The 13,557-nt window shown below is 52.2% G+C and overlaps 1 protein-coding gene across 1 annotated transcript in view; it reads left to right on the top strand.

Moving 5' to 3' along the window:
- grid2 (glutamate receptor, ionotropic, delta 2) overlaps positions 1–13,557 on the top strand; it is a 243,616-nt gene that overhangs the window by 108,610 nt on the left and 121,449 nt on the right. Inside the window, exon 8 of the mRNA XM_061260515.1 lies at positions 8,963–9,064. Coding sequence (XP_061116499.1) covers positions 8,963–9,064 — 102 coding nt within the window. The remainder of the gene's footprint in view (positions 1–8,962; positions 9,065–13,557) is intronic.

Raw genomic sequence — 13,557 nt, 5'->3', positions numbered from 1 at the left:
CGGTACTGACACAGCTCACTCCGGCAGTGTGCTTTACAGAGCGCAATAGCATGGCTAAATTAGACTCTCCCGCCTGCGCACCTCTCTTCAGTCTGGGGCGGAGCGGGAGGAGGCTGGAGGGATGCGGGCGGAGGCTGGAGGGATGCGGGAGGAGGCTGGAGGGATGCGGGCGGAGCGGGAGGAGGCTGGAGGGATGCGGGAGGAGGCTGGAGGGATGTGGGTGGAGGCTGGAGGGATGCGGGAGGAGGCTGGAGGGATGCGGGAGGAGGCCGGAGGGATGCGGGCGGAGCGGGAGGAGGCTGGAGGGATGCAGGCGGAGCAGGAGGAGGCTGGAGGGATGCGGGCGGAGCAGGAGGGATGTGGGCGGAGGCTGGAGGGATGCGGGAGGAGGCTGGAGGGATGCGGACGGAGGCTGGAGGGATGTGGGAGGAGGCTGGAGGGATGCGGACGGAGGCTGGAGGGATGTGGGAGGAGGCCGGAGGGATGCGGGCGGAGCGGGAGGAGGCCGGAGGGATGCGGGCGGAGCAGGAGGAGGCTGGAGGGATGCGGGCGGAGCAGGAGGAGGCTGGAGGGATGCGGGCGGAGCAGGAGGAGGCTGGAGGGATGCGGGCGGAGGGGAGGAGGCTGGAGGGATGCGGGCGGAGCGGGCGGAGGCTGGAGGGATGCGGGCGGAGCACACACGACTGAGGGACGAACACGGCGTCGCGCTCACCGCTCCCGTCCGGAGCGCCAGCCGCGTCCAGCGCTGTCTCCGGCACTTTCTGTTCTCCCCCGCGGTGCGGTCGCGTGTTTGTTCTGCGGAGACGGCCACCGGTGGCTGCCGTTGTTTACGAGCCGGCAGAGAACCCGGGCAGAGGCAGCTCAGACTGCGACAGAGAGAGAGAGAGAGAGAGAGAGAGAGAGAGAGAGAGAGAGGGGGAGAGAGAGGGGGTGTGACTCATCCCACATCGAGTGCGGCCAGCCCCGCCAAAGCGCCGTACGGGGCCCAAACCGCTGCACCAGGAGCGAGACTTTAGCTCTCTGATTTCCAGTTTTTTTCTTTTTTGGAAAGTATGACTCATTTTTGTTTAATGCTTTCACACCAGTGATAATGTGGTCAGACTGGCATAATTGTGTTTGCTGCTTCTGCTGCTTTACCTGGCCAGTCTATTACGCTGAGTTTGCTACCCCTGAGTTGCTAGTCTAGCAATAAGCAAACATCTAACAATATTGCTCACAGGCTTACAGTTTATGCAGGTGGCAAAACTAAACACACTTTGTATAAACACTCCAGTTGCTAGGTGGATTATAACCTACTGTGGGCCTAGAAATGAATATCCAAGCTACCGAGCGCCCAGCACATCCCTCGTAACCAGGACCAGTATCACTATGACTACAAAATGGCCGCTTTCTCAGATGAACAGATGAAAACAGGCTGAAAGCTTTTTTTTTTTTCACTGGATGAAAATCTGAAATGTCAAGAGGGGATGGTGATGCATGGAACAAAAGAAATGGTCTGTGCTCCAGAGGAGCATTATGGGATGCTTAATGGCGCCATTCGGCGACTTCGCGGCGGTGCGACCCCAGACCGAGCTCCTCATTTCGTTGGTGGGAAATGAGCCCTTACCTGTCCCTCTGACGACATCCACCATGCCTCCGCTGGCAGCTCTGGGAATGTCGTTTTGCCAAGCCGTGGAGAAAGGACGTTCCCCTCACCTGTTAGCGTGTAACTACGGTGCGGGAACTGAAATTCCCCTCACGAAGCTGATTAAAGAAATGGCCTCTTCCCTCGAATCATTCAGGCGACATTTCCGTCGAGGTTTACCGGCGCGCGTTCGTGCATGACTCCACCTCGCTCGGGCGGACGCGCCGGAGACGGCGTCTAAACTAATCGGGGGTTTTTTTTCCGCCGCTCCCGTTTTCATAATGATACCTCGTACGGATGCGAGCAGATGTGTTGTAATCAGGTTTTACGACACCCATCGCCCCCCGCCTGAGCGCCAGGCAGGGGGAGAACGTGCGGATGCATTTGGGCACCGTCTCACCTTCCACCTCCCGCGTGGGTAATGATCGCTAGACGGATAATGCTCTATCGATTAGGCGCGCTTAAAATTTTACAAGCGCTTCGCAAAACCCGCTGCGCTGTAAATCGAACTTTTATGAATCCCCTGTAATCGTGTCCCTTCAGTGGAGAACCTCCGTTGGTTTGTATAGAATTTGCTACGGATGCTCCCTGAGCAAGCACCCAGGCAGTATGATACATTATAAAACGGGTAGCACAAATCACGCAATCAGATTGGTTCATAGTGGTGATATATTTTATATATACCACTGCTATGCGTTCTAATGCTTGTTTACAGTTCTATTTTAAGTATCACTCCGCGGCGGAGCAACCACGTCAAAATGAAAAACCGTTAGATGCAGGACGATGCCCGTCAATCACAGAATTCGCTAAATTCGCAAAGCCTACACCCTGCCTCCGCTTCCACGTGCTTCACACGCTATCCGATGCGGGTCTTCATTTGCCAGAGAGATTTGTGTCAGTAAGCAGGCAGAAGTGCGAGCTTTAGGGTGACCGAAACGTGGAAACTTTGTGGACCAGAGAAAGCAGAGCAGCGCTTCTTAAAAAATATCAAGAGTAGACCTACTGGACCATTTTTCAGTGTTTACGTACAAATAAGCATCAAAAAGCATCTTGTTTGCTCACTCATGGTAGCTTGCACGCTAACTAGCTAGCGAGTTTGGAAGAACAACGTTAGAGTTTACTAATGTTACATAGCGACCCCCTGGCACTACCTGGTAGGAACTACTACTGTGGGGCAGCATTGCCTCAGGTGGTAAGAACAGTCGTCTGGCAGTCAGAGGGTTGCCGGTTCAATTCCCACCCTGAGCGTGTTGAAGTGTCCCTGAGTGAGACACCTAACCCCTAAATGCTCCTGACGAGCTGGTTGGTGCCTTCAATGGCAGCCAGTCGCCATTGGTGTATGAGTGAGTGTGTATGAACGGGTGAATAAAAAACGTTCAATTGTACAGCTTTGGATAAAGGCACTATATAAATGCCAACTTTTTACATTACTTTCTTGGAATTAATTCTTGTAATGAAACTGTTAATAAAAAAAACTAGTTTGATTGGATTGTGTCTATAATATCTATATTATGTTTGGTAACCATTTTATAAAAGCAATAACTCTCTCCAGCACATGGTATATAGAACTTTTATCGTTTTATCGCAACAGGGGTTGCGATCCTCCATCTGTGCGTCGGGCCGAACAACACCCCTTAGCTGAGATAAAATTTCTATAAACCACTTTCTGTTGCGGGTTCTTGCTTAAGTATTCTATACAGAGCATTAATTACAGGATTTCAATGGAGGACCAGTTCTTTACATTAGCTGAATATCTATTTTCCAGCCGTGGTTTCCCAAACAAACCAGACGACTTTAAATCAATGCAGAAGCACTTTGAGCCCGGGGAGCCTTTTTTAACCAATTTGAATTAATGATGCACTTTGGAGAGATCCATCAGATAGCTTCAATTTCCAACCGCTCATAATACGCGGGTTGACGGCGCACGGTAAGTTTTAGGTAATGGACCCTCCGTGACACTGTAGAACCTTACAGTGTTTGACACGCGACAGGGAGAAGGAAGGAGGGGGTGGGGGGTGGGGGTGGTGTAGCGTTATACAACCCCCTCAGGTAGCAGGGCGGCGTGGTTCTGGGGGGTGATTGTTTACAAGCAACGCTGACAAATTGTCCTTTGTTTAATGTCGGTGCGGAATTTGAAATGCGCTTGCCATTTAACACGTCCATGTTTGTAATATAGAATTTGTTTTAAATTAATGGCTGCGTGTCTTTTTCTTGACATTTTTGATCTCTAATCAAATTAGTGAGCCCTCAGCAGATTTGTATTGATTTACTGTCAATGAAGTATACACTTTATATAATTACAAAGAGAGTGTCGGTATAGCTATATGTGTTTGGAACAGGTAATCCATACAAGCTTCTGGTATGCAGGAAATATGCAATACCGACAGTTTAAAGCAAGCAGGAGATCCCAACGGATAATAATTATAATGGCCACAACATAAAAACAGTCACTTGTATAATGGCTGGCCTGTTTTGCACACAGAAGTTGGCAACACCATTTTCTTCTAATTGTCTTGCCAATTATATAATCGGTGCTCTTTAACACTGCCATTATCATCTCTTCCCATTGCACTTTCCTGGATAGATAGTCCATCGTCAATAGCTACATCTGCTCCATCAATGAGAACATCTGTTCTTTGTAGCTAATCGCAAGACAATCAGGATCCAGGATCCAAGATCATGACCAGTCAGGATGTACATATGCAACTCTGATTTAAATATTTCAGAATCACTTTGTAGCTGGCGTCTTTGTTGTGTGATGCACTCCACTTGCCAGCTAAACTAGTGTAGAGCCCTCAAGATACAGATTAATTGGCAGTTGATGTTCATAACACTGCAATGTTCATAACTTTGAAAGTTACATGAAAATATACATTTTAAGAATTGGATCGTTTACCGATTGGAAACATGTACATTATAGAATCCTTATTGTTAATTGAACTGCTCTATTGTGCAATTGTAATGCTTTATCTATGCTAATAATTACTAATCGAACCAACAGTGGCCTAATTTTTCTTCTACATCAACTCTCTGGATGATAAATGACCAGTTCACTGACCCTGGTATCTTTCGGCTTTTATGCCTAACTATTACTTTGTTCTGTTTCATTTACTTTCTCAAAAGTATTAATCACCAGTAGTGTTAAGATGTGTTCCTTTGCCCAATTTTTTATGAAAGTATGACTCATTTTTCTTTAATGCTTTCACACCTGTGATAATGTGGACAGACTGGCATAATTGTGTTTGCTTCTTCTGGTTCTTTACCTGCCCAGTCTATTAAACTCAGATTGGTATCCCTGAGTTTCTAGTGGAGCAATAAGCAAACATAATTTCTCATATATACGACCTACCTCCTGTTCTATAATCACTCCCATTGCAAGCCGGATTACAATATAGGCCTATAAATAAATAAAACCCCCCCCACCCCAAACTAAGCCGACCCAGTGTTGAAAAGAGGAGTTAGTGTAGAGTACTTACTGTTGAAAAGAGCTGCTATCAGCTAACTTCAGTACAAATCTGTGTTTCTGCTACACAGTTAGCAGGCTTACTGGCCCTGAATGGAAAACAAGGAGCCAAATGAGGACATTGACATGTAGGTCTTGTCAGTATTTGTATTATTTTGCTTTTGTTTCACTAATTAGGTTGGCAGACCGATTTTCCGAGTATATTTACGGGTATAGTGTAAATGACCATTTTTGTTGATCAATAATGCGTGTGCGTGGGCTTGCGTGTGCGTGCGCATGCATGCGTGTTTGTAGATGTTTTTGTGTTTATGTATACTATCAGGGGATTAATGAACCATATGTCAAGTTTGTTGAAATATGACTCTACCACATGTTGCAATGACAGACATCGAGTTCACGCTACAGAAAACATGTATTATTACAAAGCAGATGGGAGAGAAAACATAATAGGGTGAGGCTGCCATTTAACTAAATAAATGTGTATACTGTAGGCTTTCTGTTCAAACAGAGTGGAATTCTTAATGGGGTTTACTGGTCTCGTATGATCAAATGACATCACTATCCAATGTCAACCAAAACGCGTCTGTTTACAGGTACAATAGGTCATTTTGGACTCCAAACAGTCAACAGAGGAATAGCAGCAACAAACACCCTCAAACCACAACAATGTTTATCCCACCCCCTTCTCTGTGAACGCGCTGACGTTGAAACGCCATTGGCTGTGGCAACCAATTTTCAACCAATGAGCTTGAATTATTGTAGAGCTGTACAATGTTTTGGTACAGAGTGTCGGTCCGTCAACTGTATGTTTTGAAACCTGAAATCTAAGGACTATGAACACAGGCATAGAGGGTCAGCCTTTTTCAATGATAGGAAGGGATTTACAATGATTTTGTCACAATATTTTAACACAAAAATCTTACCCTTTAAATGACAATATTCGATCAACGCACAAGTTTCAGTACATATGTACCTCACGGTTTGTGGGTGCAAAGGAACAGACCTGGGTCACATATATAGTTGTTTTGGATTTAAATACTTTTCTATGCTTTATTGAGCGTGTCTGGTGTATTGGAACCTATTGAAATACTCTCAAAAAGCACAAACCCCGCCTTCTGGACATCTTGGTTGGCTCAGTTGCAGCAGGCGAGATAAATCGAGCTGAGAATAGTGTTTGAATCCAAAACGGTTACATATTTGACCCGGGTCTGAAAAGAGTGGATGCTGTTTGAGGCCTGGAATGCACAACAGGGAGGGGAGACATTTTGGGCGCAACAAGCGAGAGCCTACGTGGAGCTTATTCAGTCTTACATAAAAAGGGCCATAAAAAGACTGAAATAAAATTCATTTTCAAAACACCGGTGAAAAATAATTCATGACTTTAACGCCGGGAAGAGCACATTCACAAAGGTGGAACGTCTCCTCTGGAACACGTCCAAACCCGGAGAAAAACTGTTTTCACCAGTGCGAGATTCTCCAATGTGGAGGGGAGGGGGGTGTGTGGGGGAAGGCATCTCCCCTATAGTTCTGTGAGATTGGGCAGGTTGCGCATCTCGCTGCCTGGCTCTACAGCACGACCTACAGGTGGATTAATGAAACTGCACCTCCGGCAGTGTGATTAACGATGGCTTGCAGACCCTGGCCCCACGCTCCTCCTTGCTCTTTCCCCCCCAAACACGCTAACCTCTCAATCTTTTCTCACTCTTAAGTGGGCGATAAACACTAAATCACATTTTTTGAGGTCCAAAGCTGAGCATCTTGTCTCTGTTTGATACATCACATTAGTCCTTTTGTAAAAAGAAATCTATTTTCGCCGTGCGCTGTCACCCAAAGGTGAAAGGTTTTGTTTTGTTTTGCCTGGAGCCCAGACCACATCCCTGATGTAGCAGTATGTAAAAAGACAATTTGTATGTAAGCAAAGTTAACGCCTGATCTTCACCCCTATTATCAATTGATGTGAAAGTATTATGTATTAACAGAACTAATACAGCTGCATAAATAACCATCTTCATTTTTGACTGTTTTAGGCTTTAATCTTCATTTTGTAGAACAATATCTTGGCTTTCATAATCTACATGTAATGCCAAATTCAGAGTAAAAATGTGATCCTTTAAACACAAGATGTCAAAGTGAAAGTAACACCATTATATTACATTACATGGCATTTAGCAGACGCTCTTATCCAGAGCGACATACAAGGAAGTGCAGATCAAACACAAGTACAAGTGCGAAGAGGACCTGAGAGGACACTACAGTTCCAAGTCCTAGTGTAAACATAGAGATATAATCAGAACCCTTGAAGAACTTCCAAACTAGCATACCACAGTTGGCAGCTAGAATACCCCAAGTACAACAATACAACAGCCAATAAAAAACAAAAACACCGGAGTTGTGCATTGTTTGGCGGCTAGTGTTCACCAGTCACAAACAACCACATCAGCTGTGTTCGTAGAGAGATAACTTTGGTTTCGTTAGAACGCTTACAGTCTCAAACATTAGTTTTTAAAATGTATTTTGGGGTTAATGCGACTGATTTTGATATGTCATTATTGATTTGGGCGACGCCCTCGACACAACCACCAAACGGGAGAAGACACACCTCAAAGCCTGTTGCAACACACTGTTGGGAGGAAACGCATCATTCAGCCTTGGAACCGTAGCAGAACGTTTTCCGATCAAATGTGCCCCCTGTGTTTATGTACGCTTGAAGGAAGGACCCGTTTAAACATTGTCTGAACGTGACCACACTTCCCCTTCACTTGACCTGCCTATTCAAACACTCTCGATGCGTTTAAAGCTTGCTTGGCACTACTGCCTCCCGCATACGCTGTAGTTTCATTGCAGTCTCCATCTCATGCAAATCGAACAGCATAATAATGCCATCAATGACATTCAGTGTTATTTGGGGAGACCACAGATCTTTTATTAATCGTTACAGTCGAGGGATTTTTTTCTTCTATTATTCGAAGGACAAAAGGACAGTCTGTCATGCGTTTGTATTATTTTCCACCAAGCCTCCTCAATTTTTTTTCCCGGCCAATTGTTTATTGTGTTCTTTAATAATCATCCGCCGATCCCATATGCTCGTAATTTAGAGCGATTTACGGCGAGCCGTGAAATTGATTGGAAAGGCGGTTTGGAAATGCGTTTAATGCTCTGTTTACATAATATTTCGGGGCCTTGTTCTTTCGCCGGCCCTGTTGTCTCTGAAGATGAAAGCCAAGCGCACAGCTGCTCGGCTGGAAGTTTACGCCGCGCTGCCCTGAGGAGGAACGACGTCTTTTCGCAAATTAAGTACACAAAAAAGGGCCTCCGATAACAGCGGAAATAAACACGCAGAGTCAGGTCAGGATTAGAGGCAGCGGCTCTTGCGCGCTGAATTATAATTCGGCGCAGTATGAATTAACCTAGCGCGGCGGCGTGCGTCGAAAAACATCAATCACGAGGTTTTCCGACGGGCACGTTTCCGACGTTCCGAAGCGCTTATCTCACACAGGTAATGTGAGATGAATTGAGTACGTTTTCAGTGACAAGTGACAGCAATAAATTGCTGAAAGAGTGGATGCTGTTCAGACCTGAGTCAAATGCGTAATGGTTTTGGATTCAAATACTTTTCTACACTTCACTGAGCTTGTCTGGTGTGTTGTAACCTATGAAATACACTCAAAAATGTGCAAACCTCACGTTCTGGTCCTCTGTTGCACCAGGCAAGAACAACCGAGCACAGAAAAGTATTTAAATCCAAATCTATTACGTATTTCTCTCAGGTCAGGTCCCGCTTACCGTGGACCTTGGTGGGGTTGGTTTTGGGGTTTGGGGTTTGGTTTCCGACCCAACGGCCTCTGTAACCGTGCTTCGCTCTGGTTGTTTTGCAGCTGGGGACCTGGGATCCGGTGCACGGGCTGAACGGAACGCTGACGGACAGGAAGCTGGAGAACAACATGAGGGGCGTGGTGCTCCGTGTGGTGACCGTGCTGGTGAGAGAGCTTCGACGTCCACCGTCCACCTCATGACGTGTCCTCTCTGTCCCTCATGGCGTGTCCTCTCCGTCCCTCATGGCGTGTCCTCTCTGTCCCTCATGACGTGTCCTCTCTGTCCCTCATGACGTGTCCTCTCTGTCCCTCATGACGTGTCCTCTCTGTCCCTCATGACGCGTCCTCTCTGTCCCTCATGACGTGTCCTCTCTGTCCCTCATGACGTGTCCTCTCTGTCCCTCATGACGCGTCCTCTCTGTCCCTCATGACATGTCCTCTCTGTCCCTCATGACGTGTCCTCTCCGTCCCTCATGACGTGTCCTCATGACGTGTCCTCTCTGTCCCTCATGGCGTGTCCTCTCTGTCCCTCATGGCGTGTCCTCTCTGTCCCTCATGACGTGTCCTCTCCGTCCCTCATGACGTGTCCTCTCCGTCCCTCATGGCGTGTCCTCTCCGTCCCTCATGGCGTGTCCTCTCTGTCCCTCATGACGTGTCCTCTCCATCCCTCATGACGCGTCCTCTCCATCCCTCATGACGTGTCCTCTCTGTCCCTCATGACGTGTCCTCATGACGTGTCCTCTCTGTCCCTCATGACGTGTCCTCATGACGTGTCCTCTCTGTCCCTCATGATGTGTCCTCTCCATCCCTCATGGCGTGTCATTCCCCCCTTCCTAGCGTGCCACCTGCCAGCCTTTTCGCTTTTCAGGGGGGGGGGGGGGGGGGGGTTGTGGTTGACCCTGCTGAAAAAAACAGCTCAGGCTAGGGTTTTGAAGCAGCTGGTAGCTGGTTGACCAGTTCAGACCAGCTCCCAGCTTGACAAGGTTTAGCTGGCTGATCAGTTCAGACCAGCTCCCAGCTTGACAAGGTTTAGCTGGCTGATCAGTTCAGACCAGCTCCCAGCTTGACAAGGTTTAGCTGGCTGATCAGTTCAGACCAGCTCCCAGCTTGACATGGTTCAGCTGGTTGATCAGTTCAGACCAACTCCCAGCTCCACACGGTTTGACCAGCTCATGCTATGTTTGGAAACAGCTGGTAGCGTGTTGACCAGCTCATACCCAGCTAGGCCAGCTTGACCAGCTGAATTCTCGAGCTGGCAGAGCTGAAATCTACAGCAGGAGAGGCTCGAGGAGCTCAAGTTTATCGAGGTTCGAATTTCGTTATTTCGCCTCCGGCGCCGATTTGACTGGGTCTTCGGAGTGCCTTAAAGATTCAGCGGTGTAAATTCTTCATGTCCCCGGCTTTGAAGTCGGTGTTAGGGGAAGCAGAAGAAGGCGCTGCCATTTTGTGGCTCTCTTTCCCGCTCCCTGCGACTCTCGCTGCTGTCAAAGTGATCAGGGAGAGCGTTAGCGACGGTAGCGTTTCCCGGTCTTGGCTCCTTCCAGCTGTTGGGAGGAGTGGGGCCTGACGAGCGGCAGTTGCCGGGGGAACCGCACACGACAGGTGACTCCCTCCCGCGTGTTTCTGCGGCCCTTCGGCTAGAGGTGGGAGGGGGGCGGGCACACTGTGCACTACGCAGAGCGGGAGGGGGGCGGGCGGGAGGGGGCGGGCACACTGTGCGCTACGCAGAGCGGGAGGGGGGCGGGCACACTGTGCGCTACGCAGGGCGGGAGGGGGGCGGGCACACTGTGCGCTACGCAGAGCTTCTGCGCCGCGCGGTAGGGGTGCGTGTGTTTACCCACGGCCGGTTTTGTCCCTGCGAAAGGTTACCCGCACGTCACGCGCAGGTGCTGTGCCGTGCGGAGGAAGAATGCGTCTCCGTTTTTGTGTTCCGCGCGAGCGTGTCGGGCCGACCGGAGAACCAGCGCGCCGACCGCGTCGCAGTGTAGCCGGATAATACCGGCGCCGGAGTGTTATTCAAAGCCCGCCGTGTCGCTGGCCGGGCATCGATTCACCCCACGGAAGGGCTCTCTGGTCGCGAAGGCAGCGAGTGTAAGAATGGAGCGTTTCGCTGTAAAAACACCCAGAACGAAACGAGAGAGACGACTCCTCCGCCCGCACCGCCCCCCCTGCAGCGGAACCGTATGTTCGGGGACGCGGGGGGCTGGAACGGTGGGGAACCGAAGAGTTTAAATGAACAGGGCAGCAGGGGAGTGAGAAGCGACATCCTCCCCAGTTCTGTCGGAGGAGACCCCCCGTACCCCGGTTTCACACCACGCCCCCCGGCTGGGGTTTCACACCACGCCCCCCGGCTGGTGGGCTGGGGGGTTAGTGCGGGGGTTAGCGGGGTTAGGGGGTTAGTGGGGCTGCGGGGGTTAGTGGGGCTAGTGGGGCTGGGGGGTTAGCGGGGTTAGCGGGGTTAGGGGGTTAGTGGGGCTGCGGGGGTTAGCGGGGTTAGGGGGCTGGGGGGTTAGCGGGGCTGGGGGGTTAGCGGGGTTAGGGGGCTGGGGGATTAGTGGGGCTGGGGGGTTAGCGGGGTTAGGGGGCTGGGGGGTTAGCGGGGTTAGTGGGGCTGGGGGGTTAGTGGGGTTAGTGGGGCTGGGGGGTTAGTGGGGTTAGTGGGGCTGGGGGGTTAGCGGGGTTAGCAGGGTTAGTGGGGCTGGGGGGTTAGCGGGGTTAGTGGGACTGGGGGGTTAGCAGGGCTGGGGGGTTAGTGGGGTTACCGGGGCTGGGGGGTTAGTGGAGCTGGGGGGTTAGCGGGGCTGGGGGGTTAGTGGGGTTAGGGGGCTGGGGGGTTAGTGCGGGGGTTAGCGGGGTTAGCGGGGCTGGTGGGCTGGGGGGTTAGTGGAGCTGGGGGGTTAGCGGGGCTGGGGGGTTAGTGGGGTTAGGGGGCTGGGGGGTTAGTGCGGGGGTTAGCGGGGTTAGCGGGGCTGGTGGGCTGGGGGGTTAGTGGGGCTGGGGGGTTAGTGGAGCTGGGGGGTTAGCAGGGCTGGGGGGTTAGTGGGGTTACCGGGGCTGGGGGGTTAGTGGGGCTGGGGGGTTAGTGGAGCTGGGGGGTTAGTGGAGCTGGGGGGTTAGTGGAGCTGGGGGGTTAGTGGGGCTGGGGGGTTAGTGGAGCTGGGGGGTTAGCGGGGCTGGGGGGTTAGTGGGGCTGGGGGGTTACCGGGGCTGGGGGGTTAGTGGGGCTGGGGGGTTAGTGGAGCTGGGGGGTTAGTGGAGCTGGGGGGTTAGTAGGGCTGGGGGGTTAGTGGGGTTAGTGGGGTTAGTAGGGCTGGGGGGTTAGTGGGGCTGGGGGGTTAGTGGGGTTAGTGGGGCTGCGGGGTTAGTGGGGCTGGGGGGTTAGTGGGGTTAGTAGGGCTGGGGGGTTAGTGGGGTTAGTGGGGCTGGGGGGTTAGTGGGGTTAGCGGGGCTGGGGGGTTAGTGGGGTTAGTAGGGCTGGGGGGTTAGCAGGACTGGGGGGTTAGTGGGGCTGGGGGGTTAGTGGGGTTAGTGGGGCTGGGGGGTTAGTGGGACTGGGGGGTTAGTGGGGTTAGTGGGGCTGGGGGGTTAGTGGGGTTAGTGGGGCTGGGGGGTTAGCGGGGTTAGCGGGGCTGGGGGGTTAGCGGGGCTGGGGGGTTAGTGGGGTTAGTGGGGCTGGGGGGTTAGTGGGGTTAGTGGGGCTGGGGGGTTAGTGGGACTGGGGGGTTAGTGGGGTTAGTGGGGCTGGGGGGTTAGCGGGGTTAGCGGGGCTGGGGGGTTAGTGGGGCTGGGGGGTTAGCGGGGTTAGTGGGGCTGGGGGGTTAGCGGGGTTAGTGGGGCTGGGGGGTTAGTGGGGCTGGGGGGTTAGCGGGGTTAGCGGGGCTGGGGGGTTAGTGGGGTTAGCGGGGCTGCGGGGTTAGTGGGGTTACCGGGGCTGCGGGGTTAGTGGGGTTAGTGGGGCTGGGGGGTTAGTGGGGCTGGGGGGTTAGTGGGGTTAGCGGGGCTGGGGGGTTAGTGGGGTTAGTGGGGCTGGGGGGTTAGCGGGGTTAGGGGGCTGGGGGGTTAGTGGGGTTAGCGGGGCTGCGGGGTTAGTGGGGCTGGGGGGTTAGTGGGGTTAGTGGGGCTGGGGGGTTAGCGGGGTTAGTGGGGTTAGTGGGGCTGGGGGGTTAGTGGGGTTAGTGGGGCTGGGGGGTTAGTGGGGCTGGGGGGTTAGTGGGGCTGGGGGGTTAGTGGGGTTAGTGGGGCTGGGGGGTTAGCGGGGTTAGTGGGGTTAGTGGGGCTGGGGGGTTAGTGGGGTTAGTGGGGCTGGGGGGTTAGCGGGGTTAGGGGGCTGGGGGGTTAGTGGGGTTAGCGGGGCTGCGGGGTTAGTGGGGTTACCGGGGCTGGGGGGTTAGTGGGGTTAGTGGGGCTGGGGGGTTAGCGGGGTTAGCGGGGTTAGGGGGCTGGGGGGTTAGTGGGGTTAGTGGGGCTGGGGGGTTAGTGGGGCTGGGGGGTTAGTGGGGCTGGGGGGTTAGTGGGGTTAGTGGGGCTGGGGGGTTAGCGGGGTTAGTGGGGTTAGTAGGGCTGGGGGGTTAGTGGGGTTAGTGGGGCTGGGGGGTTAGCGGGGTTAGGGGGCTGGGGGGTTAGTGGGGTTAGCGGGGCTGCGGGGTTAGCGGGGCTGC

This window comes from Conger conger, chromosome 11, assembly GCF_963514075.1.
Source record: "Conger conger chromosome 11, fConCon1.1, whole genome shotgun sequence".
In the NCBI taxonomy this organism is placed as follows: domain Eukaryota; kingdom Metazoa; phylum Chordata; class Actinopteri; order Anguilliformes; family Congridae; genus Conger; species Conger conger.
Note: the sequence above shows the minus strand (reverse complement) of the source record. Positions and strands in the feature narration are given on the sequence as shown.